General features: G+C 41.9%; 1 protein-coding gene across 5 annotated transcripts in view; it reads left to right on the top strand.

The window, feature by feature from the left end:
* pard3aa (par-3 family cell polarity regulator alpha, a) overlaps positions 1-26237 on the top strand; it is a 240686-nt gene that overhangs the window by 42927 nt on the left and 171522 nt on the right. For all 5 annotated transcript variants that reach the window (XM_029843172.1, XM_029843175.1, XM_029843171.1 and 2 more), the window contains exon 3: positions 23487-23661. In XM_029843172.1, the coding sequence (XP_029699032.1) occupies positions 23487-23661 (175 nt within the window). The remainder of the gene's footprint in view (positions 1-23486; positions 23662-26237) is intronic.

Genomic DNA, 26237 nt, shown 5'->3' with positions numbered 1-26237 from the left:
ATCCAATATTTGCCCCAGCACCGAATAACCAAGGTACATATAACTTAAAATTGCATTTTATTTAATTTGTTTGCAATAGTAATTTTCTCCATTTTCAAACTTGCTTGCTGTTAAAATGCAGTGGTTATGAGAGTCGCATCTCAAGTGTTGCTAACATTCTTTCCACTGGTTTTCCAGCCAAACTGCATTAGTGGTTCAGAGGGTCAAATGGTTAACGTATAGGACGTGATTGCCCCGGGGCCAGGCAAGAGAGGGCCGGGGCGGAAATGTAAGGGGTTACAATAGAAGAAAGCACAAAGGAAACCTCACTAACATCCCGGGTCGTGCTTCATAGGAAAAGAGAGTCGAGAATGTCGCAATGACTGTGCAGCTCGGACGACATGACGTCAGGGCCAATTAACTCGGGGGTGTGAAAGATGCCTCTCGGAGGCTGCTGAAAAATATTCGACAGACATCTGATACATATGAAATAGGTTTTCAAGGTGTTGTAACTGAATCTGAACTCTTTCTAAAGCGGGCTTTTGGTGCAGACAGTTGCGGACCTTCACTGTTAACGTTTCATGGCAATGCGGCAAAGGTACGAAGACTGTCAAAAGGATTAACAGAAATACAAAAGAGCCTTTTGTCACAGACAGGAAGGAGACAGAAGTATGCAGACAGTGGAAATTACTTCTTGAAAGGAAGAAATTGTGTTCAGTTCCTGCAAAGAGTCAGATTTGTACTGGGGGGAGAGGACAGGACCTTCACTTCCTTTGATTTATTGCATCTGTTTTGTTAGTTAATTTAGAACTATATTTCACCACGCAGGGAGAATGAACACCTGCTGTAAAAGAGAGTGACCCTGATGTCATTTGAACACATAACTGTCTGAGCTGGACGTGCTACCATTGCACCATAAGGTCTTGCTGTACTGGCCTAAGAACCATGACAGGTGCAGGGTTGAGTTGGGGAAAACCGGTAACGCTAACGAAAAACTTGCTAATCCTACATCAGCTTTTGGTGACTTCATTGCATTCGATGTTCGGATGTCCCAGGTTAGTCTTGTTGGTAAGTCTTTCCTGTCACAGATCAGTCGCTTAGTTCTGGTATTACAAGACAACATTTGCAGACCTCTACTTTCTAAACTTCTCCTTGCTGTGCCAATTTTAGCTGCTTGTATGTAGATGGCAATTGAGCATAATGATGTGTTAAATAGATTTTGCATCTGTTTTGCTTGTTTGAGTAGTTGAAATGAGGTGGTTCAGAGATTCTACCCATCACTATTGATGGTCACTTTAGAATCATAATATTGCAGCAGAGGAGTGCATCATTTTAAAGTGATTAGAGCTACAGATGCTTTGGCATAAACACACATGCACGTAGCAGAATCCATCATGCACACTGTGGCCCTCACTGTCCTCATGCAAACATTATTGGTATTGCACAGCAACTGTTCTTTGTAATAGATTGCTGGTCAATGGGTGGGAGGGTGTATTTCAGAGGACCCGCTTGTCTTGCTGCTAGCTTGGCGAGGGTACTGTGCCTGGCAAAATTGAGACCCCACTGGCATTCATCAGCATCCATTGTCATTCATCCTTCTGCCCCTCTTACTGGAGGTAATTGACTGGAGTATAATGCCGGCCGATCAGTCCACCTACGGTGTGACGGGCCGCAGATTGATTAGCTCTATGGCAGCACAGTGACTGAGATATTGTTATTCTCAGATATGGAGCGGCTCTAATGGAGCCAGACAAGGACTGATGATCAGAGGGGATCGAGTAGCATTAAAAAAAAGCACTTGAAATATTACTGCCGGTCTTTTATTTAAGTGGCGCATTTTGCACAATAAAAAGGTTTAGCTTCTCAGTGTCGCTTGTCATATTTAGAGAGGAGAGAGGCAATAACTGGGTTTATTAAGCTGACAGTCCGTGTGGATCTATTCTTACAGCCGATGACAGTCTACTCTAATGCAAGCTACGTCCAGTGGTTTTTACTATGTGAGTTAAATAGGAGACTAAGAAATCTTTATAACTTGATTTGTTTGTTAAAGTGAGACAGGATTGGATGATGATGTGTCCAACTCGTGACTGGATGCTACCCTTGAACATTTATAAAATATCTTAGATTGGAAAGTTTAGACAAAAGAAAAGCTCTTTGTGTTAGTAAATTGGGGTTTGTCTCGATCCACACCAGTCATTTTCATTTTTCTGGTTTCAATCTCTCTGTCTGCATCATGTTTTGGCCACAGAAGAAAGAGGGTTTGATCGAGAAATATTAGAATGCATCATTGTAAAACTATTACTCAACTGGGATCCCTGGGACCCCTCCACATGAAGTTTCACCAACAACCAATGATGTCCGGGAGGGTCCACACCCCTTTCATGAAGCAAATGACCCCTAACGGCCCCTAACAAAAGTATTCACTTAACAGCACAATAGCGAAATAACAGGGAACCCCAGCAGTCAGGTTGAAAGGAAGAGGCAAGATCTCTGAAGAGAGTTTATGACCTTTTTCTGCATTCTGCAAGTGGTGCTCAAGATGAGGTAGAAAGCCTCAGCTGCATCACTGTTACACAAAAGGAGGTTCTTCTTTTTTTAGGTTGTCATTGTGATAAATAATAATAAAAAAAGAAAGTAGATGTGGGATTTTCCCCTGAAGAAAGTGACAGTGACATTGGCCTTATTGCGTAGTCAAACACCCACACAGTGGCAGTCACATTGGGGCCAATAAAATCCGCTCATTGGGAGCAGGGCCCTTGTGGTCGGCTTGGTAACTGAGCCGAAACAGTCTCATTCTGCTGCTGTCATGCAAAGAAAATAGACTAACTTGAGTCACAGTGAGGCTTTTACACTGACATCAGGGAGGAAAATGTATGGCATTTATTCCGCACCGCAAAAGAATGAGACATTCACCTTCAATGAGCACAAACTGTGCTTTTATTGAGTTGTGCTCTTCCCAGCTCACTCATCTCTTTGAGGCCGTAGCCCTTTCTGACAATATTCGATCTTCCTTGAAAAATATTCTCCTGTAATTTAAATTTAAGACACCGTTTTTCCTCCCAACACACCCCAGTCAAGCGGAATAGTAGCGTTTAAGTGACATCACTGGAATCAGTCCGAATATGCAGAAATAGCCTTAATAATAACCTTAGTCGATCATATTAAATCTTCTGTCTGAGCATCAAACACAATGGTATACAATTCTGACCGTTTCATACTTTCACTTCTCCGAACTGATGGAATCTCTTGCCAGATATGACAGGTTGGGTATGTTATTCACGCTGAGGGGTGCAGAGGTGAGACAACTAGGCTGGCAAGAATGTGGACAAATCTGCATTCACCTCACCGATGGTGCCGCTGATGGCGTTTTTATCGTCTTCCTTTGTTTTCTTCTCTGTAATCAGATTGTACTGTAATGAGGCTGTAGGGGAAGAAGAGGGCAATTATGTGTTTAAAATGAGCTCCGCTCCTTTGTGGAAGGTTGCTTTTTTTTCCCCCCAATGTGGCGGTGGGAGACACTGCTAGGAAATGGCCCATATTACTCTCCACAGGGCTGATTGCTCAATGTGATTGCAGATTGAGGACCAGTGTGAAAACAATGGTCTGACAAAGTGCATCTGTTTATGGAAAGGACTGTGTGGAGCGAGTCAGCTATCACCCACCACCTCCACTGTTGCTAACAGCGACCCCAGTCATCCTGAGTCCTGCGTTATACCACGGTTTTTCATTCTCCTGAGCATTAGCTCATTTTGTTTGGCACATTTAGGATCCTCATTTAAGTCATCTTTTAGAATAGAGGAACCCAAGTGGACCCTAGTTTAACCGTTGTGTAGTAAAGTGACATTAGCAACAACAGTCGCAGCAGCCGCTTCTTTTACAGCTGTTATCTGCTGCCATCTCTTCCCTCCGGCTCATCAAGACGGCTCTCAATGCACCGAGAAGCTCTGAGTTTACCATCATTTCTAATTATGCACTTTAAAAATGTTTATTAGGTGGTGAAAGTGAGTAGAGAGAGAGCAAAGTTGCTTGTTCAGTTTTGGGTCTTTTGTGGTTGCAGGAAGCAAAAAAAAACCCGAAACTTAAAAAACAACAAACAACGCTTAGTAATTCATTCACCACATTCTGCAGTTTTCATGCAAACTATCATCTTATGTTATTCACCGAAGATTGGTTCACTCTCTTCTTACAACCTCCTCATAATTCAATGCCGCATGTTTGTGCTAAAGGTTCTGTTGAATTCGAGAAATTTACTATTCTTGCACCCAGGAAGAATTTGACGATTTCTTTTTCTTTGATAGAAGATTCCCTGATCCTGTGCTACCCTGCGATTATTCTTTATTACAAAAAGTCTCTTTTCAAGCAAGTTTTGCATGTAGAGGTGAGAAAGAACAGCAAAAGTCTTCATCTTCAGTGTTTCACAGCACAATCCCGTCTGCCTTTCTCATTTTCTCTCAGTGCTTCTTACTGAGGCTCATCTGTATTCTTGATTCCATCACAGTGCGGTCTTTCTGCCCCCTCCCACTCCTCTTCAAGAAAAAAGTGGGTGAGATGATGGAGGGCTTGGGAAGAGGAGGGATGGAGAGAGAGTGTGGGTCTGTTGACACCTGTTACCAGTCCTCCTTTGTTCCTCTCCTTCTCTGTGTTTCACCAAATCTCCTTTGTACCTTTCAGCATCCAACGTTCCAACTGATTCATTCGTTGTAAATGAACTATCGAGCGTGATGTGGAATTTTCTGAATCCTCACACACAGGCACACACAGGCACACACTTCCCTCTCACTGCAGATCTTCATTTTAGGTCTCTCACCCCTCATTTTCTTTTTACACAACCCAGTGCCAATTTCAGTTTCCAAGACAACCACTTCATCAGTCTCTTGAGGTTTTGCCATCAAGGGTTTTGCTGATGGTACGAAGAAGTACCAAAGGTGCTCTTTTTTGTCTCTCTTGTATGAGATATTGGAGATGAAGAGAAATGATGATTGCAAATTGAGTTCTAATGCTCTGTCTACAAACCGTGCATCCTCCAACAGTTTAAGTCCATTGAGGGACCGAAAGGGGGATTTTTCTCCTTTTTATGTTTATGTTTAATTTTGCTTTCTTATATTTGATCTTTTAAAAAAAAAAAAATCCAGCTGTTTGCATGACACTACCTGCCATCACATGCATTGATCTGACCCCTCTCCCCATTACAATCCACACCTACCCCACCCCACCCCCACTCCTTCCCCAAATTCCCCCTCGGTGCTGCTACCTGCTGTGCGGCTACGTTTGTGATCCACCAGGTAAGCATGTTCATGCTCCCTATTTTCAGTTGCTTTCATTAGTATGTTCAAGACTCTGCGGGCTATGAACACACACGTGCATGTACACACACACACACACACACACACACACACACACACACACACACACACACACACACACACTAAAAAGTCTTCCTTTCTTCCCCTCCTTTACACCTTTCACTCTGAGAAATCACTATTTTAACCTGTTTTTCACTCATGTGATGCCCGCCTGTCTGGATCAACAATAAAGAGCCGTGTGCACACACTATATGTGTGTTTTGTGTGAATGTTGATGAATAGGCTGTCAGGACCCTTTACAGATGGGGGAATGCTTTTTCTAATAGGATTCTATGGAGGCAGGAATCCCAGAGGAGGAGAGGAGAGTGGCTGAGCAAGGCAGAAAGAAAGCGAGAGAATTTAAATTACAGACATCTTCATACATATACATATTTATAATTGCATTTGTGCAAACATTATGTGTGTAATGTGTGTGCAGAGCAAATACATCATCTATGCATATAAATTGGGCTGATGCATACGGTGTGCACATGCCAAAGGATAACGAATCACACAGACACGACACACATATTGGTTTCATTAAATCTCATCTCTTCGGTTTTCACTGCATACATTTATTATATATACATGTAATTGTATTTGAATATCAGAGTCTTTTGTTATATACTGATTGTTTTTGGTGCCAGAACTTGCAAAGCTTCTTATCTTTTGTCTATGTAGAAAGTACATGTTCAAGTCAATCATAAAAGTTGACAAAAAATTGCAATTTGGTGGAATTTGGTTCTTTCTAACCTCCATAGTCCAGCCTCCTTACACGGCTGTTAGGAAACATATCAGGAACTAGAGTTAAAAAGCTGGGAAAAAAAATCATGATTATGAAGCTGTCATAGGTGATGCTGATATTGCAAATGCTAATCAAACTGTTTTATTTTCTCATTTATTGTATAGAAAAACAAGTTCTTATCTGATAATTCTTTGGAAATTTACAGCTTTTCTTCCTATTCTACATACATTTTCTGTTTTACAGGGTTTGTTTTTTTTTGCTCTCATCAGTCTTTGTTGATAGTGCTATTCTGATTAATTTCTTCTGAATGACCAAATATCACTTTTGTTCAACTGCTACTTTTTAGACATTTTGCTCTCTGAGGAAATAAATCAAGACTGTAAAAGATTTTAACATTCCAGTCTTTTGCTAATGGTTGCGTTCACAGGGAATTTCTCATCTGCTATCAATTTAGCATATTAGGCTGTTTTCCAACATGAGTTTGTATGCTAAATGGACCTCACACGATTCTGCTGTTGGCCAGCAGTCAATGGTCACATTAACAGCTGCACAGCCCCGTTACTACAGCTCAAGAGACACTGAAAATCAAATTCCAGCAACATTACTGCCCAACATTATGAGCTATAAGTCAGCTCTTTTGCACAAGAAACTCACGCCATTCAGGGTGATTGACAGCTCGGGGAGGCAGAATCAACAGATTGTCACACTCAAAATGCTTGTTGAATGTTTGCTAAATTAGCATTAATGAGAAAAGTAAAGCAGTTTAGCAGGAACAACATAAATAATCACCTAAACTGGCTTGTAAATAGCTTGGTGATATTAGATAATCTAAGAATTACACACCAATTGGCTTTCAAACAAAATGTATAACTTTGCAATTTTGACTAAAATCTTTCCTTTTATCAATTTAAAGTGCTCCAACACTATGTTAAAAATAACATGACTTATATTCTGATGTCAATGCTATAATAAAGTGTCAGGTTTTATAATTAACAAAGGAAAGAGGTAATTATGTTAAGTGTTACAGTAAGTGTTACAGTATGTTTATGTGGACGCAAGAAAACTGAATTCCTCAATTAGTTTAATTACATGACATGCATCCAAATGCCTTAGTTGGACTAAAATCAGCCTAGATAATATAGCAGGACTAATCCCCCCAGACAGCTGGCCCATGTGATCTGCGCATGCACAACTTTTGGCTTATATTTTGCAGACCTGAAAGCAAAAGCTTCCATCAAGTTGTTTACAAACAGTCTGTATGGTAGCAACCGCTGGGAAGCTAGTGTTGAAAGTTTTTTTTGGAACATTGCGATGCTGATTCACGGACGAATTTACTGACACATAAACATGTCCATTACTGCTGTTGATTTAGCTGTCGCTGCTACGTCACCGGCTAGCTTCTTTCTGGATTATTGTGCTGTGATTTAAAAGGTCAATCAGTGTGTCACAAGAAAAACAAAGTCACCTGATGGGGGAAGGTTGATTGACTCCACCCATAATTAGACTACTGCAAACTGCTTTGTTGGTCTAGTTGCATAAATTATTCCAGCAGAGTGAAAACTGTAAATTTCCATGCTCAGATCAGAGCAGCATCAAGGACACTGTAATCTAACAGCCTGCGGCCTCTTTTGCGCAGCTCTGCACAACCTGTTAAAAGCGTCTTTGTCTTGGTTTCATCTCCAAGTTCTCCTGCAGCTCTTTCATTTTGACCGGGCAGAGTCATTTCATTCGCTGTGCCTGCCAAGAGTGATGAAAGAATCCTCTTTCTTTCTGCCATCCTTCAGACCAGATTGAAAATGAGACCTTTTCTTAGCATTTCACAGCTACTGTATAGTAACAAGAGAGCAACTTAAATCAGCTAGTTTGCCTCTGGTCGGCCAGTTGGGGTTCTGCTGTTTATGGGTCTTTTTTTAGTCAGACATATCCTTTTCTACCTGTCTCATTTTGTTTTATTCCGAGTAGCTATTAAGGTGATTCTTAATGCAGGCAAAGGCAACAAGTACCGTCTCTCCTTCCATCTTCTCCTTCAGTGAGTCTCATAAAGACCATTGTATTTTTGGGGAGGCAGTAAAGCTGGAGGATCAGCTGTGAAGTCCACTAATGGGCTCAGCCCAATATCGCCTTTGTGTACTGTCACTGCTTCCATCTCCACCCCGCTGCTCTCGTGCCTGATGGGAACTCAAGCAGCCTCCTTGAAAAGAAATAACATCGACATTGTTAGCTGAAGCGAAAGAGAAAAACAGCGAGGGAAAAAGAAGGATGGAGCAGTGGCGATGAAGAAAGGCTCCCCGCACACCACCTAGTTGTAGCACCAATGAATGACATCTGTTAATATTAAATGTGGTACCTCATTCATTTTGGAATGCGGTTGCACCTGTGGTACATGCTGCGCCGCTGCCACTGGTGTTGCCTTTAACTGTTGAACTGGGATAGACCATTGTTACCGCCTTGGCGTGGTCCACACCTGTCAGGTTTCTCTTTAAGGGTTGGGCGGTGACAGAGATAACTCTGATTGGCTGCTGCTCATCTCAGCAAAGAAGTTCATTAGAGATCCCTTTCTCCTTTTATCAGATGCGTCTTCAGAGTTGTCTTTAGGTTTCTTTGATGTCTTTGTTGTGTCCAGAAAGCACCAATAGTCTATATCAGTGTACATATAAAAAGAAACCTTTACTTGCTTGTTTTTGATGTCAAGCTCCAGCCACACCACTTTCATGTTCAAGCATGTCTGGTTTAACTGATTTGACAGTATAGGTAGAATAAACTGGTATAGTTTTATAGTCTGACAAGGCTGGTTAAGAGGAGCCCACCCCCATTATATATAAATACTACAGTGCCAGCTGGTGCTTCCCTGTTGTGCTGAACTAAACATTAAAAAACATTCTGCTGACTGCATGAAGGAGGGAGACAATCCTCCATATTAGCAGGACGGTCAGTGTTACACCTGTGTCTCAGTATTGAGCCCGCCGAATCTACAGGAAAACAGTGGAGGATTAATTTGCCCATTCAGAAGCCCATTTATTTTAGTGTGTGTGTGTGTGTGTGTGGTGTGTGTGTGTGTTTGTGATGGGGAATAGTCATGGTGTACTCTATTTGTGGATCATGGTGGTGACTGTTTGTGTCACTAATAGCAGCTTGTGGTAAAAAAAAAAAAAAGGACAGTTGAAACCAAAATACAACATCACATACACATTTATTTGTAATTGCTTTTTTCTGAATATTTGTTCTCATGAGCACAGCAGAGAACATGCGTTTACATATTTCATCCATCGCTGAGTTTATTATATTATGAGTGTATATTATGAGCTTGCAAGGCAAAATGTGTACATCAACATATCATTGATCACATTTTGCTATAAAATGTTCATATTTTGAATTTATATCTGATCAATATCAATCGACAGGCCAGCAATTCAATGTCTTGTGTATATATCCACATATTCTTACATTATATTGTCTAAATAAAGTCTACAATTATGAAAACAAAGACTTGAGCTGCTAATGAGATGGTTTTAAATAATGCTATTTGGCAAGCACAGTGTTCCCTTTCTATATCAGCTAATCTCTCCCAGATATCTAAATCCCCCCTTCAACTCTTTTTCCACCACCATTCAATATTAAAACCCTAATACTGCCACTTCATGTGCAAATATTTGAGACTGCAATGAAAACCCTAATAACACCGATGGGTCTCCCAGATATTACCGTCAACCATCTACCCTTTGGAAAAACATTGATTTTGACATATATCTTCCCCACGGATCCATCAAGCCAAGGCTATTCCTTAATATAGGGTAAATAGTGCCTTCATCCACCTTTTGAGAGTAACAAAGGGTGTGGGGGTGGTGTGTGTGTGTGTGTGGGGGGGGGTTGCAGTGGTGCTGTTAGAGACCTATTGCTGTCCAGGACAAAAGGATTTCTCACCTCGCTCATTTCTAACGTTCAGACTCGAGTGCATTTTAAATATAAACATTACAAAAACATTACAAACCAGAAAATGTCTGTAGCCTGCATGTTATCAGGCTAATTAGGCAGAACCAGGCATTCCGAATGCATAGTTAATGAGCACCGTCTACATCTCTGCTGGGATCACCCAGCACGCTTAATGGTCACATAAATTCTCATTTATAGGTCATAATCTGTCATTTATGTACACGAGCTTCCCCAATTAGCATCCTGGGCCCTTCAGACTGATGCCTCTCTGGGGGATTCACAGCTCTGGTACCTTGGCACTCACAGACCCCCCATTAGTGACAGACCCTGATCTGGCCCCCAAATCGACCCTGGAGGACTGTGGATAACCTGGTTCATTATTGACACAGGTTCTAGAAAGTGGACCCAGGTGCTTGTTGTGTGTCCCATGTCTGTGCTTCTGTAGAAGCAGCAAACCAGCACTGGGACAAAGCTGCACAGGTATAGTCAGACTTTTGTCATTTATTCTTATATAAAGCAGTTGTTTATGTAGAATATGAAGCAAAATATAGTTATAAGTACATCCCAGAGGGTCACACAGTGTTTTAATTAGGTCCAATAATGTAAATGAATGGGGACGTTTATAGCTGTCCCAGTAGAGTAAGCAAAAGGCCAAAGAAACATATCTCTCCCTCCAAATGTCTCCCCACACACAGAGGATAAGATGTTCTGCTTAAATATTCACAGCATGTTTCTCCCCAAGCAGCAACACGTACACAATGTAGCATTGCCACTCTAAAGACCGTCTTTGTTTACTTACACGACTGGTGTTGATGCCAGCCCGGGCTGGTGTCACATAATGCATTATAAATGCATAAACACCTCACACCCTTCTGTAGCATCCTTCCAAACACTCAATTTAATCTTATGAGCAAAAAAATATTGCTCTAAGCATCAATAGAACAGGCAATTTCCATGAGCCTGACCATTTATGGTCCTGATGGTAAATAACTGTATTCTTACACCCCCAGCATCTACAGTGAGTGTGGGTTCAAGAGTCAAGCAATTTCTAATGGAAAAACACGTGGAATTTAAAGATGAAGTGCTGTGACGACCCCAGGACAACCTTGTGTAGTTACCCACAATTGACCTGGTGTGTACACAGTATGGACTGCTCATATTGCTTTTCTAGTCAGTTTGGATGCTTTTAGCTACATCTGAACACTCCTGTTAGCCACAGTATGTCCCCACAGTCACAATTTCGTTTTCGGCATCCCTCTCCGCCTCCTACATCTAATTTTTGCATGGTTAGATCTCAGAGAGACCGGCAGAAAGCAGGAGGACATGCCATTGCTGTCATTTCTGTCAAATGGTGGGTGCACATGGTTTAATCTGGCAGAGAAACATGCCTCACTACGAGGGAGAAAATCTGAAATAAAGGAAGAAGGCTTGGCAACTGGTGCAAGCTGTAACTCTGCTTTACTGGTTCAGGCTGCCTGCTGCATCGCCACAAGCAGCGGCAGACACCCGGTGAAAGAGCAATATTTTCCTTGCAATGAGGAGCCATCATGTGCAAGAAGACGGCCGTGAGCACAATGGTCCTCTCAGTTGTAGTTGTCAGCGAGCCAGCTGTTTTGCAACCTAAGCCTTCATAGTTGAGCCAAAAGCCAATACGGGTCAGAGTCACAGTGTGGGCGTTCAGTAATTTACTTCTTGTAAAGGACTCTCTAGAGGGGTTTCTTCTGGCTTTCTGTTACAAGGAGAGAAGATGGACAGAGTTTTGTGTTGTGGTTTACCTCTAAGTCTATGGGAAAACCCCAAACGCACATGTCAGTAGCCTTTTTTTTATGGTAGAAAGCAAATTAGAAGGGCTGCATGGTTAAGGTTATTGTGGCAGATTTGACAATAGCAAACTCTGCTGGCCTTGTGTCACTGACAAATTGTTAAATAATTCTCTCAACTCTGTATTCTCAGTGCAGGATAAGAGCATTTGATGTGGCTCGACTCTGCTATAATACGCTTGTTGACATTCATTCTTCAGATGATACCGCAGTCTCCGCTGGGTTGTGGTTAGCTCTGAATAATGCATACTAAGTAATGATCTTCCCAAAATGGACCAGGAGGCAGTCACTTAGGCTTTGCATAAAGCAATCAATTATTCGATCGATAGTCCTCATTAGTCCATCATATAGTTAAACTGCATGTATAAGCCTGGACTTGGGATAAAATATTTAAAGGCCAAATCAAGGCAGAGACGGTTTGGGATTTGATCTCGCCTGCTTGTGGTAAGTATTGAATATATAGAAGGATTTATATCCTTTATTCTCACCAAAATGCATAGAATACCTTTACAACTAAGGACACTTTTCATGTGCTTTGTAATTTCTATGTAACATTGATATGCATGTTTATATATACATATGGTTGGAGGATGTCTCGGGCTTTGTTATTCTGTGAATTTAGTCAAAGATTGGGAATTTGCATAATAAACTGTGTTAACCGCTTATATTATCACAAAGACTGGAATGCTTTTGATTGGTGCCACATAAATGAAAATGCAGGTTGGCCTTTGCAGCGGGTTTTCCGGGCGCGTTTTCAGAACTCGGTCGGCGGTCGTGATGCAAATCAGTTTTTCTTTGGTTTTATTGCTAATGAGTGCAAAGGTATGCACCTAACACATCACTGAAGGAGTCAACACTGGGAACTTTAACCAAGGCGTGCCCGCTGGCGCCAGGCCCATATAACAGTAATCTGAACGAGGTGGAGTATTTGGAGACCTAAGTACACCGCCGCCTTCAACATTTAGTCCCATGAGACCGCTAAAGTCAAACAAAACACAAACCAGAAAATTAGGCCCTTGTACTATCTTCTGTTAAAAAAATAAAATAAAATAAAAATAAAAATAAAAAATCTGCATATCTACTTTAACACGAAAGACTCGGCCAAAGTTTGAAGTTTGAAAAATAGATTAGTGTGCAGTTGACTTAAACTCTCTGTACACTTCTATCTACCTTTGGTTCATTAAGCTAACCAACAGTAGACTCAATTCCCAGTCCAGTGTCTTAAATCCCCTTCCTGCCATAAGTGGGCATGTTTCCTTCCTCTAATTGCATCCAGACATTTGGAATCAGACATGAATGGTTGTCTAGGTGTTAATTGGTTTGAAGGACTGCTAACAGGACACAAGCAAAGGAAACGTGAATTAGCATGAAGCATGTGGTTCATAAATAGCAGGGCAAGGCCTGGGTGCTGTCATGCCTTGATGAACGGTGTTCTGGCATACGTTAATGCTTAAACACAAGCACAAATGCACCACTAGACGCACACAATCATAATATACTGCAGTAGCACAGGTTCCTTTTTTCCAGTATGATTTAATGTTTTTAAATGCCATTACATAAATAATTTGATTTAATGTGATTTTTTATTTTTCTTTAAATCATTTGACTTTTAAAAGTAAAAAACAAGTATATTGTCCAAAAGTATGTATAGTATTTCATAACTTAAATGTAAATCTAATGGAAAATCTTTTCCTCCAGTGATTGTCTTGCATCTTCTTTAAATCCAGATGACTGAGAGCTTTTGTTACGTTCTAGTCTGGGTTCTGAACCTGCTTTATATAAAATTAATTGCTAGTTTTCCTTTCAGTGAGGTCGGTGTTTGAGATCCTGTGTATCTGTGACTCCAGCAGAAATGGGGGCACATCTTACATCCAGTAGACTTTGTGTGGAATTTCCCTTTACATGTGCCACTGGGCGTCAGAGGGCGCTGCACAGAAATTGGCCACTCCTTGAAAGCTGCAGCTTACACTTCTCCTGAACAGGGAGGCTGTGCTGTTGGACGGTTTTGTGGTGCACCTCCAGACACTTTCACTTTACCCCACTGCCAAGAGCTGTTTCCTGTGCGGATCTGCTGTCCACCTGTTGTGGTTCTGGCCCAGCGTTCCACTTTGCAAAGCCTTTGAAGAAAATGTGATTTTCAGCTGTGTAAGAGCAGAGGTTTGGCTGGATCACCAGGCACAGGAGAGCAGAATAGGACTGTGTGTGTGTGTCTGTGTCTATGTGTGTGTGTGTGTATGCCTGTTTGCATTCTGAGACTCTACAGATTCAACTAGTATTCATAATTTGCTATCTTGCCAATTATAATGAATTCTTTTGCTTTCCCATAATGACATCTTTGAGGCATAGTTAGCATTCATGATGTGTTATTTATGATGTGATGCTGTTCCTGGCATATCAAATGAGTGTTCAAATTCATATTCGGAGTTATCATTCCTGTCTATTCAAATATTACTTTGCCCGTTTAACAGACATGCACAAAACTACCCTTGACCTTTTCTCTCACATGCTCGCTCAAGTGTTAACTCCAGCACCATAAACATATTAAAAATCAGTTATCAGAGCCTTTTTAGTACTTGAGGATAATTTCTGACAGACATGATGGTTAAATTGTGTTCTTTTACTTCTGCAATACACATATAAGAATAAAAAAAAATATATATACCAAGTACCAAGATTGTAAAACATTAAATAATGACTCTGCGCCAACAATTGGATTTTTAAATAAATCCAATAAAATAGGCTATTGAAACAATGTGGAAGATGACAATAGCGTTGAAAAACTCAATGGATAGATAAATGCTGTTGTTAAAGGTGAACGGCGGCTGAAAGATCATGGACGGTAGAGCCTCGCATTGCCTCTCCACTCCACCCTTGATGGGAGCTGACAGCGCGATCCACCGGCTGATTTACATTCATGGCACCATGCCTAAGCTGGCAGTGAAGTGCAGGGCCTTATTTTACCTCTGCAAGTCTCCCACTTTATCTCTCTCTTCATCCCCTCAGCTGAAGATGTCTTTGGCATTTTGTATAACCTTCCGACGAACAGTTGGAGGCTTTTTGTATGTATACACCGCTGAAGTTTGACTAAAGTTTGATGTTGTGCAGCAGAATGAACTATGCCTCCAGGTGTTTTGACAGGAAACCTGACTGATACCGTTTATAGAAGTTGCGTAACCGTGTTGCCTGTTTGATCCGTGCTGCCGTCTGACAAAGTCAAACTCCACAACACGGACCCTTTGGATTGCTGCTGTGATGCCACAACACGAAGCGAACCACAACACCAGTTTTGCACATGCATGCACATGCAAAGACACCAACATCATTCCGCTGTTGTACACTGCAGATGCCTGTCTGGACTGCCAATTTACGGAGAAAAAAGGAGTCAGCATTAAAGAGAACCCGTGGCCTCTGTGTCATCAACCCTTACAATTAAGCACTGATTAGAAGGTTGAATCTAATCACTGACAGCAAAGTAGTCATTGGCATGACCCCAACCTTGACCTTTACACCCTCCTGCCTCACCTCTAACAGCAAAAGCTCCTCTGCAAATGCCCCTAAAAATCACGGTCCTCTGCAGCTCTCCGACTGTAGTGAGATCAATCTCTAATCATTTATTGATTATTTAATGACTCCTTTGTTGTTTTTTTCCAGCAAGATTCGTCCACATTCCCCTCTATGGTTTGCACACCGCCTGCCACGTGTCCCCAGTTTTCAACCTTAAAACCAGCTCATCTCTGATCAATGTTCAGTTGAGCCCGGCACAGCTCCTCAAGGTCGGTCCAAGGAGAAAGTGCAGAGTAAAAACCGCTCGTGCCATCTGTTGGGTCTGGCTCTGACCCGTGTCTGACCATGCAGGTCAGGTGCTGGTTGCGCTAATTTTTTTTCCCCAAGCTGTTGCGTTTCCATGTGTGGTCTGTGCACCCTTTGTTTTCACAGCTGAGCGCCTTGTCTGGATGTAAGAGGTGCTGAGGCAGACCTTGCATCGCAGAACGGTCTTGTTTTTCGGTGCGGGCACTGATGGCGATTAGGGAAACTCCACTGAAATGTAAACACCAGTAAAAATAACCATTATCCCAAACCAATTAGTCTTTCCTTGCATATCTGACAGCCACAGAGTTTTGCTTTCTAACATAAATATTGTTCCACTTTCAGTGGGAGCCTTAGTCATGGGAATCCCGCAACCCCATCCTCTGCATCACCCTCCCTCTGTAAGGTCACAGAAAACTAACCGCCCTCTCGCTAACTGACCAGCCTGCAGCTCTGACATCTTCATCTATCACAGCCTTGATAAAGAGTACCTTTAATTAGAGCCTCCTCTCCCATGGATGTGTATCTCTTTTCTCTCAACCTCTTACAGACTCCCATCCATCCCCTGTATCTATCACTCCATTCTTAAAGATTCATCCCAGGGAAGACTATAGCGTGTCATTGTCCCAATGCCCGCAACTTAGAAAGTCGATCCAACAGGAAATCAATAACCTTCTAATGCTGAATAATTGAGGTTATGGGAGTTCAGCAGGAGTCCCCAGACATAACCCCCCTCATCCTCCCACTTGCCTGGAACCCACCAGTTATGCAGCGGGCACAGCACAGTGAACAATTTATGTGAAAAAGTGCTTCTGGACATTATTCTCCTGCTTTGTTCAGAGGGTTCATTCTGAGAAGCTCCTCAAACCTCTTCACACATATGGATTTAATATACAGAACATATTGCAGACCCATATATAAAAGAAAAAAAAAAACAGAATAAAAAATATTCTTAGACTAATAGGCACTGCAGTGATTTACTCCCTATTTTGTGTGTGACGTGCACTAGAGGGCACAAGTCACCGTGTTAATACTCCAACCTGAACTGAGAGAGGAGGGAGGGAGCTCAGAGGACAAGACTGATTTAAGAAATTCTTTAAACTGACCCCAGTCTTCACTTCACTGTTTTTTTTTTCTTTCTGCATTTCAGTCTGTCAGTGATAGGGTTTTACTCCTTGTTAAAGGCCAATTTCAGTCAAATTCAAAATGGGACTATACTTTCACAATATTTTAGGTCTAAATTAATCATTTTGAACATTATTTTTATTTATTGCCCCTGTTATGCAGTAGGTCTGTCTGTCCTGCATTGCCACAGCAGCGTATAATGGCAGTGGATGATCTTGAGTGGATGAGCTTTAATGCAAAGGATTGCAAGGTCTCGCGTCAGGGCAACGCTAACATGCTCATAATGCTAACGGCCAGCCTGACCCTCCTGTTATAGTTTAAAAAAGCTTCTGATTCATTCCTTTAGACCTAAAATATAGTATAGTCCCATGTTGAATTTGACAAGCATTGTCACTAATCCCAGTTGTGTTCTCAAATCTTATTGTATGTGCAGTTTAGTAGCACTGTTGCTCATTTGAATCCTTGTTGATTTTATGTCTCCTATGTTAGCTTACTGGCTGACTAAACAACACCAAAAAAATGCTGGCTTGCAATGGTATCACCAATTTCGGGTGTGTAGCTGCATGAGCTACACCACCATGGGACTGGGCATAACATTAGTGTACGAATCTTCACAATCTCAATCATTTAAATGCACAGATCAGAAAAAAAAAAAATGCATCAAATAAGAGGATTCCAAGTGGCTGGTTTTAAACTTCAAACACTGATGCATTTGTTTCATGGTTCCAAGCTCTGATTTGCATACAAATGAGCACAGACTCAGTGGCCCCGGGCAATCAGGCACCTCACCCGAGGCCATCCCATGCGATGGGGGGGACGACACAATAATTGTGACAATAATGTTTACAGGTCAAAGCTTGGAAGTCATTTTTAATCACTTTCACTTGAGTGCAGCTGTGGGCCGGGATGTCTGTCTTACAAGTGAAGTCTTTGTTTGGCCAAGATCCTCTGCTGTTGACTTCTTGACATCTCTCTCAGCACCTTGTGGAAAACACTAAATTAAACACCTGACAAACCAGACAGCTGGCAAAAAGTAGCGAAAGAAGGAGCAGGTTAAAGCATCTGTTGGGTCAACTTTTTTACTCGTGCAATGAACCGTCTTTGTGTTGACATTTTTTCTTTCTTCAAAAAGTCATTATTGTGATGACAAAAGACATTTTTTCGAATACAACAAAGAGGAAATGACAAAATCGATGCATGTTAAATGAATCAAAAAGCCCTTGAAGCTCCCCCAAAACTGTAATTAAATACGTTTTAGTTTGGAGGAAATACGCACTTGCCAAGAGAAGCACAATTATTTTGAAGGCCAGACTCCATGTCTGAACAATCTTAGGAGAAAATGGATTGGAAAGCAAATGAGACAGTTCCAGGCAGCTGTGGATCTTTTGGACTTTGTTGGAAGAATTTGATGACTTACATTTCTGTTGCATCACCGTGTTGCAGGAGCTGGATTTATTATCATGAATTTGGACTGGGGTGGACTTCACATCTGTGGTACAGTTAACTGTTTCGTGTAGTTTTTAGCTCTGGCGGGTTTTGTTTGAGAGCACCAGACGTTCATGTCAGACCTGTCATCGACCGATGATGAAGAAAAGTTAAACTATTAAAATTTGCACGACATTTCCCTCCGCCGGTGCTGTTGATGGTATCCTCTGCTGGCCCAACCACAAGGACACATCTGGTTTGCTGTCTGATGTCGTCCCGAGTCCACGTAGCTGCAGGATTAAACTCAGATGCAGGCATGTAGATTTGTTATTGAATTTCTGGCACAAACACCTGTGAATCAGTGATGCGGCTCTCTGACAGAGATGCGAGGGACGGAACAGAGCGGCGAAGGTTCCTGCCCCTGGCAAAGACTTCGAGACACATGGCAACCGGGAAGGGAGTGAGTAAGCCCCACACTCTTTTATCATCTCTGGCTGCAAATACGGAGTAAGTATATGACCCCCACACCCCTTTTTGCACTTCATCTTTGTCCATCGGGGAGGCGTGAACTGTTTCATAATTTCCGTTTTGTTATTTTGGTCGAAGGTCCCTTGAAGTGGAGTTTTTAATAACTCTCCTCTTGCTTTGTGAATAACCAGTGAAAGAATGAAGGGCGATTTGCCCTGAAAGACTCTAAATTCTATTACTTATATTATTAGATGGGATGCACATCGTAATGGGCCCGGCCTGCAGTTAGGTTCATTGCATTGATTAGATTTCCGTAAAGCCGGTTTTTAGAGTACATTTCAAGGTGCTCCGAACAAATCTGTGTAGACAGCAGAAGAAATGTGGGGTGTCATAAAAATCAATGCTGCTTTAAGTCTGTACTTTTTGTGCATTCAGCATAAGAGGTTGAAGGTGGATAAAGCAGGTTATTCAGGGGAACAAGTGAAGGTTCTAAAGTTGTGGTACTGAGTTTAGAACAGGTGGGGACAACCAGGACAAGCCCATAGTGGTGAGAACGCAACTGGACGACACTCAATGTTAAATTCAAGCTGAGGCCTGGATAATGGATAACGAACACTACATTTCAGCATAGTAGTTGTTCTGCATTCATGCATTGTGGCCCATCACATTTCTGTGTTTTTTTTATTTGTTTTTTTTTAACCCTAATTACTTTCACCGATGTGTTTTGCCGCCTCCTGTTAAATTCAGAATGTGTCGAGCGCGCTTGAAGTCGACACACAAGCTCAGGTGTGCGGTTTTGATATACACAGCAGAACGCGATGGTGGTGGGCGTAAGCGGGAGTTTTTCCTCCCCCGTCAGCACGGCGTGGGCGCCGCTTGCTCAAAGACGTGTGGGTTCATTGCTCGCGTCAGAGGAGGAGAACATCAAAGGCGGCCAGGGGAAGTTGGCCGAGTGGATTTAAAACGGATGAGTCAATAATCTGGTTAAACTTTGCTTGCTCTGTATCTTTTCTCACTGTGCTGCGTCTTCACACCTCGTGGATGTCAGAGAAAGGAGGAAGTATTCGATGTGTTGCACCAGCTTTAAACATTTACTTTACCTTGTGTGTCATCATTTCAGGTCTTATCTTTGCCAGCCTTCAGAGTGTGTTTCCCTTGCATCAAGCCCCTGTGACAGCGCCTGAAATATGCATACGCTTCCTCAGGTCTGGGGGTGAGGTTGGAGGCTCATTTGAAATGCTAGTGATGGCAGACCCAAGTGCTGGAGTCCTATTCTCTGAATATTTGATGGTGTTAATGAGCAAGAAAATACAGGGCTAAGCACTTTGTTGGTTTGTTCATGAAATAATGGAGGGGGGAAGGATGAAATATTAAAAACTGTGAGACTGAAGAGGAGTGCTGTCTATTGTGTTGCGTAAGGTGAACTGGTTCTATTTGGAGGTCACTGTTTGTTTGTGAGAAAGTTTTTGCAGTAATCAGTGTATCATGACAGTGCAGTTTCTCAGTATTGATTCAATATCTTTTCTCTCCCCAGTTTATAACAAAACACTTGTGTTGTGTATTTAGATATCTGGCTCTTTGATGGATTCTTTAAAGGGCGCCTGAGTGAAAAATGATGTGTCAAAAATGCTGAATGGATGAAGGAGGGATAGGTAGATGAATTAGTGTTGTGTGGATGAAGGATCACGGCTCACGGTTATTACTCAACACTTTAGTTTTCAGGCTTTTTGTGGCTTTCATAGTTTCCACCTTTACTGCAGTGGGGCTGTAATAACTCTCCACCTCTGCTGCCCTGGAAATAAAATGATGATAAATGACCACGAAAGGATATGAAAACCTGAACTCTGTGGGAGCATTTTGGACCCCACCACTTCACCTCAAAGAGGCAGAACACACACATTTGAAGAATGAGTAAAGTTGATTTTTGGCATAAATTGGTTAAAATTTATGACAGCTTCGAGAGTTGGGGTAGTTTGTACCATGAATAAGGATGTCAAGGTGTGGCCTTTGCGTACGTGTTCTTGCATTGGCTTTAAAAATGACATAATGGGCGGTGTTGCCTTTTGGGTGGGAGAAGTTTGGATAAACGCAATTTTGAAAATTACTTACAGGATGCAGAATGGTACAATACGTTCTTTAACAGTAACAAAATATGTGACATTTTTCCTGTTGTGAGACTCATCTTAGCTGTTCTTTCCAGTTGAATGAAAAAAAAGAAGCCATTTATGGCTGTTGTGGATTAGCGTCAATGCGTAGCAGGACACGTGTTCCGTGTCTGTGGTGGCAGTGCAGGGGCTGCCACCCCGGCCACCAGTAACTTCTGTGTTGTGACACTCGGAGGATACTTAACGTCAGCTTTGTCCGGTTTCAACCCGGATTCTCCAGCATATTGTCAGATCACAGGTTCTGAAGGGACCTGGTGTATTTCGTGGCTGGGGTGGGGTTGAAGAATAGATGAGAAAAGATGGAGAGAAGCTGTCGGATGAGCTCCTTATCCCCTCCTCAGCTGCCTTCTCGCCTTCTCCTCTTCTTCTCCGTTTTTGCTGCCAAAAGGCAGGGGGAGATCAAAGGAGGCTGACATGAAAGGAACGCCTGAGATTGTGCTTCTCGATGCCCTGTCTCACTCCTCTTTCCCTTATAGATATGGAAATGTTGAATCCCAAATCCAGCTTGCACCTATGATGCGTATAGTCTGCCTCAGCCTCATCTGTCTTTTTTCCTAGACTCTTTGCCTTCTCTCCTCCCCCCATGTCTTAACCCTTCATCATTGTCTCCTTCCATCCTCAGTTCCTGCCTCTCTTCTGCCACCCTGGGGCTTTTAGGTACGGAAGCGCTTGATTGGCAGCTGCTGTGACAGTCAGTGGAATGAGTTGAGAGTGGATGAGTGTCAGCCTTGCTCCAGGGGCTTAAGGCAGCAGCAAACGTTGTAGCTTCCTGCTGGAGTGAGAGAAGCCCATGAAATAAGACTCAGTCACCTCTTCTTTTCTTTCTGCTTCTCTCAACTGAAGCAGGTATGAGCCAAATAGCTTTTTCAAATCGCTCCGGAGTTTATTCTGGGTGTGGAAACAGGAATGTTTCTCAAACTCACATGCTGCCAGGCTGCTTTTCTCTGCCCTTTTATAAATTATTTTTTTTATTGTGGGGGCCTTGTAGAGAATGTAGCGCCCTGATTTTATTTCATTTCATTTGCCGTATGACTTCAGAAAAACAGCCAAACGTGAAGACTGGCAGCAGGTTTCCATTTGGCCATAGATGCCACCACCACCACCCCTACTCTTGATACAAGATGAAGCAGCAGCATGGGGAACCTTTCCAAATATGAGTTATTGTCTTAATGTCTCTGCCTCAACATTGACATTGACTGTGTAGCCATTTAAGAAAAAATAAAAATACAATCACACAATGCAAATGTATTATACAGGAGTCAGATTTACATGTCTACATTTAACAGCAGTTTGTAGTTTATATTTAAAATTGCTGCTACTTCATGTTATTACCACTTCCATAAAAAATAGTTAGTCCTTCAGTGAATGTGTCAATAGCTAACACTAAGGTGTTGTGGATCTATTTCATATAGGTTGTGTTTTTACTTGATCTTACTTCATCACAGTCTGTGTAACTGTGTGAAGGGTAACACGACCCTGCAGCTCCGCTTTGACAGGCATTCAGTAGCATCTTGGTTAAGCGGATATACAGTAGAAGGCCACACTTATTCTTCTTCCCACACCCACAGCAGAGGACCCCTCTCTGTCAAATTAGGGTACAGACAATCAAACAGCAATACATATTGAATGCAGGATAAATGGACCCAGTTAATTAAGGGATGGGGGAGTGTAGATGACTTTATTTGGATATTATGGTGATGCAGAGTGCTCTGGAGTGTTTGGCTTGTGAATGAATGTGAAGACACTGCTAAGTGGACCTAATTAGAGGGATTTGCAGTATATCTTCAAATAAATCACACTTACCAGCGGTATTCATAATGTATCTAAAGGGGCAGCTGGCAGTCAGACAGCTCATCAGGTTGCAAAAATCTTGCAGCAGCATGTGAATGGGAGGCCTGATTATTTTGTCAGAAATGATTTGTTGGCTTGCATATGTGGTCTCAATGTTTCTAGGGAAAACTCATCACTTTGATCTGTGTTACTGCCACATTCACGTCTTCACATATGAGTACTGTTTATTTGTTCTATGTTTGTCAGTGATTTCAAATCTACCTTTTTATTGTGTGGACAAAATTGTCTCCACATTTGAAGTTCAACATTTACCTGTAACCAAAGCCTGAGCTAATTAGTAATGCACCTTCGAGCTCAGAGTGAAGCGGGTGAAGGGTGCCTCGGCGTCACGATACACCACCAAAATCTGTCTTTAATTGTGCAAAACCATCCTGCAACAGTAAACCTGTAACAGTAAATAAACAGTAAACCAAAGATGGGCGAGGAGAGGCACACATCCAGAGACTGACACACAAATACATACACACTTTTCATTTGAATAATAATAAAAAAAAAATAAAAAAAAAAAAAAATCAATGCTTCTAAACATGTTTGCATGCAGGAGTTTACTGTGTGAGTGTAATAATAACAGCAAATACATTGTGAAAAAATACATAAACAGTTAATCCTACAAGACTCGGAGGTGGACTCGTTGCTTAAACTTTAACAGCCTGTCAGTCGTGAACGTTCACAGTGGTTCTGTGTCCATTCTGGGAATCTTGGTCAACTATTACTTCACTGGGAATGGAACCACTCAGGAGTCTCAATAATAGGTTACTACTGTAGCGCATGTGGGAGCATGTCAGGGCCCGTCAGCCAAACTGACACAGCGTGTTCCTTTTCTCACCAGCTGATAGCCGTGTATGAAGAGCAGGATCCTCACAATGGAGGTGATGGTACCAGCGCCAGCTCCACTGGCACCCAGAGTCCTGAGCCCTTCACCGGTGAGCTGAGTACAGCTTCAGCCTTCCAGCCCTACCAGACCCACAGTGAGATTGAGGTCACGCAAACTGCACTGCGATCCAGTGAGTACAATAAAACAATCTTATTACATCATCTCTCTGTCCATCCCTCTGTCCATCCATCCATCCATCCATCCATCCATCCATCCATCCATCCATCCATCCATCCATCCATCCATCCATCCATCCGTCCATCTGCAGGTTTTTGCTATTACTTGACTTTAGTTTACACCAGTTCATTCTGCAGTGGTTTTGTCTGGATTTTCAAACACCCCCCCCCTTATTTTTGACCAGTGTCCATCTTGACAAGCTTTAGTTGTACAGTGCAAGTGCCAGCAGTGTGTAGGATGACTCAGACAGAGAGGCATGAGCCTAGAAATAGAAAACGAGACAAGCTTGCCCACTTGGAGAGTTGACACACATGAACGAGGTGGCCATGATCCCTTAGATCATACCCTGGGTTAGGAGATAAAAGGAATTTATATCCACCCACAAAAATACATTTCTGGCCCTTTTCCTTAAATTGTATATTTTCTGATATAGCATCATTATGACAAGATTTTTAGAAATCAGAAGTGGTTAGTGCTGCATGTATCTGTAGCAGCTTTGCGGGAATGATGATAGACAACAAGACGGATGGAACGAGCACTATGGGGTGTAATCTCTGACTTTATCACGCAGGCAAGTAATGATCAGCATGCGTGCTACCTTCCAAACTGGATGCACCGTGTTACGGGCACGATCCAAGAGTGAACATACCGTTTAGAAGGATTAATGTTCCTTGGAGACGATATTTAATGGATGCTGACTGAAAGGCACCTCAACATATTTGTGCTAAAGAAGAGATTGAGGAACCCAGACAGTCAGTCAGACAAATACACAGACAATCAGCAACGGTCAGGCAGATGAGGAAGACAGACGGGCGATGGCGCCTCCCGAGATGTAGATGAGTATATTACTGGCAGCGATATTTCTTTGCTCAGACACAAAGTGTTAGAGCGGCGCCCTGGGCAGCTGTGCTCTGAGGCAGAGAATTATAGCAATTAGAAATCATCATCTTTTAGAGCCATATTGATTGTTTTTCCACTCCCAAAAATCCCAAATACCCAAAGCTCGCATCCGTCATGGGAGCCCATTTTAGATTGCTATGCTAACATGTGTCGAGCAGGTCAAACTGCTAATAATTGGATTGGAGATGAAATGTAAATTAGAATAATGAATTTTATTTTCTCAGAATTACACAGACTTTAGAGGCTGACCACTAAATTCAGATGATTAAGGAAATGTTGGACATTTTTTAATGTCTTTTCAACACTCAACCACTAACAAGGACTCATAAGGAAAGATGTGATTCTGTGGTTTAAACACCTTGCAACAGTTTGATTTGCTGAACATGAAACATTAGAGGACAACTGGACCTAATGATGAAGTGGACTAATAATGTCTGTGCATCAGAAATATAATAAAAAAATCTTTAAAAAAAGCCTTTTTTTCCCCCTTCTGTCGCTTAGTTTATCACCCGCAGCTGTTTAAGTCAAAGGAAATATAAGACATTTTGGTAGTGATGTGGACTGTCAGGAAAATTGGACATCTAAACAATTGGACCCACATTTGATTGTCCTCCTGTAAATTTGCACCTTGAAGAGTTTCTTTGCACTGCACACTGCTGTTTTTACAGCTTTCAGACACCCAACCCCACATTGATCAGCTGTCTTTCCTTCGCTGTCCTGATTGTCCAGTCCTTGAGCGTTTGCCCCCCTGGTCCTTGAAGCTCTCAATGACAAGGTTACTATGAGGCCATTAGTGATATTAGCAGGATGTACTTTAGAAAGGAAGGCTTCAGAATTGAGTTAATAAGCTCTTGTGCACTCGTGTTACACTGACACCGATGAGAAAATGAACACAGGGATGATTCATAAAATAGTTTAACAACGCAAAAACTAAAGCATTCTTGTGATTCTTATTTTCACACACTCACATTTTAGTCTGTTTCTTTTCAGGAGCTCTAAAAACCTGAACACATTAGTCATTAGTCAGTTAATTGTTTTACCACCAAGGCTGCACTATTAATGTTGTCAAAGAAACAGAGGACTGTAGGAGGGGTGACGTAAACACCCACTTTACTAAAATTCTCCTGAACCTTTTATATTTAATTCACTGTTGTAGTGCATCCCTCCTCTCAGACTCTCCGGATTTAAGGCCAAGTCATTACGCATTAAATGTAATTTCCTGCGTGATTCATTGATTTGTTTAGTATTTGTCATTTTTATGCGTTGCTTGTGCTTCCCCTGTGTTTTGCCGCAGGGTATTGTGTCTATATAATTTAGATTAATTGTGACACAATGCTAAAACATTTAAGTTAGTTTTCTTTTTATTGTCTAAACTCCACACATATTTATTGTACTGCAGCACAAATACTGTTTGTCATGCTTGAAACTTTCTGTCTTGTTGCTGTTGTCCACAGATGGTGGGCTTGAACAAAGTGGCACAATATGTGAGGGGACACGTGGACCCTTTACTTGTGATTTGTAGAGGTTTAACTTTGTCCAAGTTATTCAGAATCAGATTCATCCATAAACGGTCACTGTGGTATTATAGATGTGCTTTAAAACCAAGCTCTAGGGGCAAAATGACATCTT

This window comes from Takifugu rubripes, chromosome 10 (genome assembly GCF_901000725.2).
Source record: "Takifugu rubripes chromosome 10, fTakRub1.2, whole genome shotgun sequence".
Lineage (NCBI taxonomy): Eukaryota > Metazoa > Chordata > Actinopteri > Tetraodontiformes > Tetraodontidae > Takifugu > Takifugu rubripes.
This window is presented reverse-complemented; position numbering and strand designations above follow the sequence as displayed.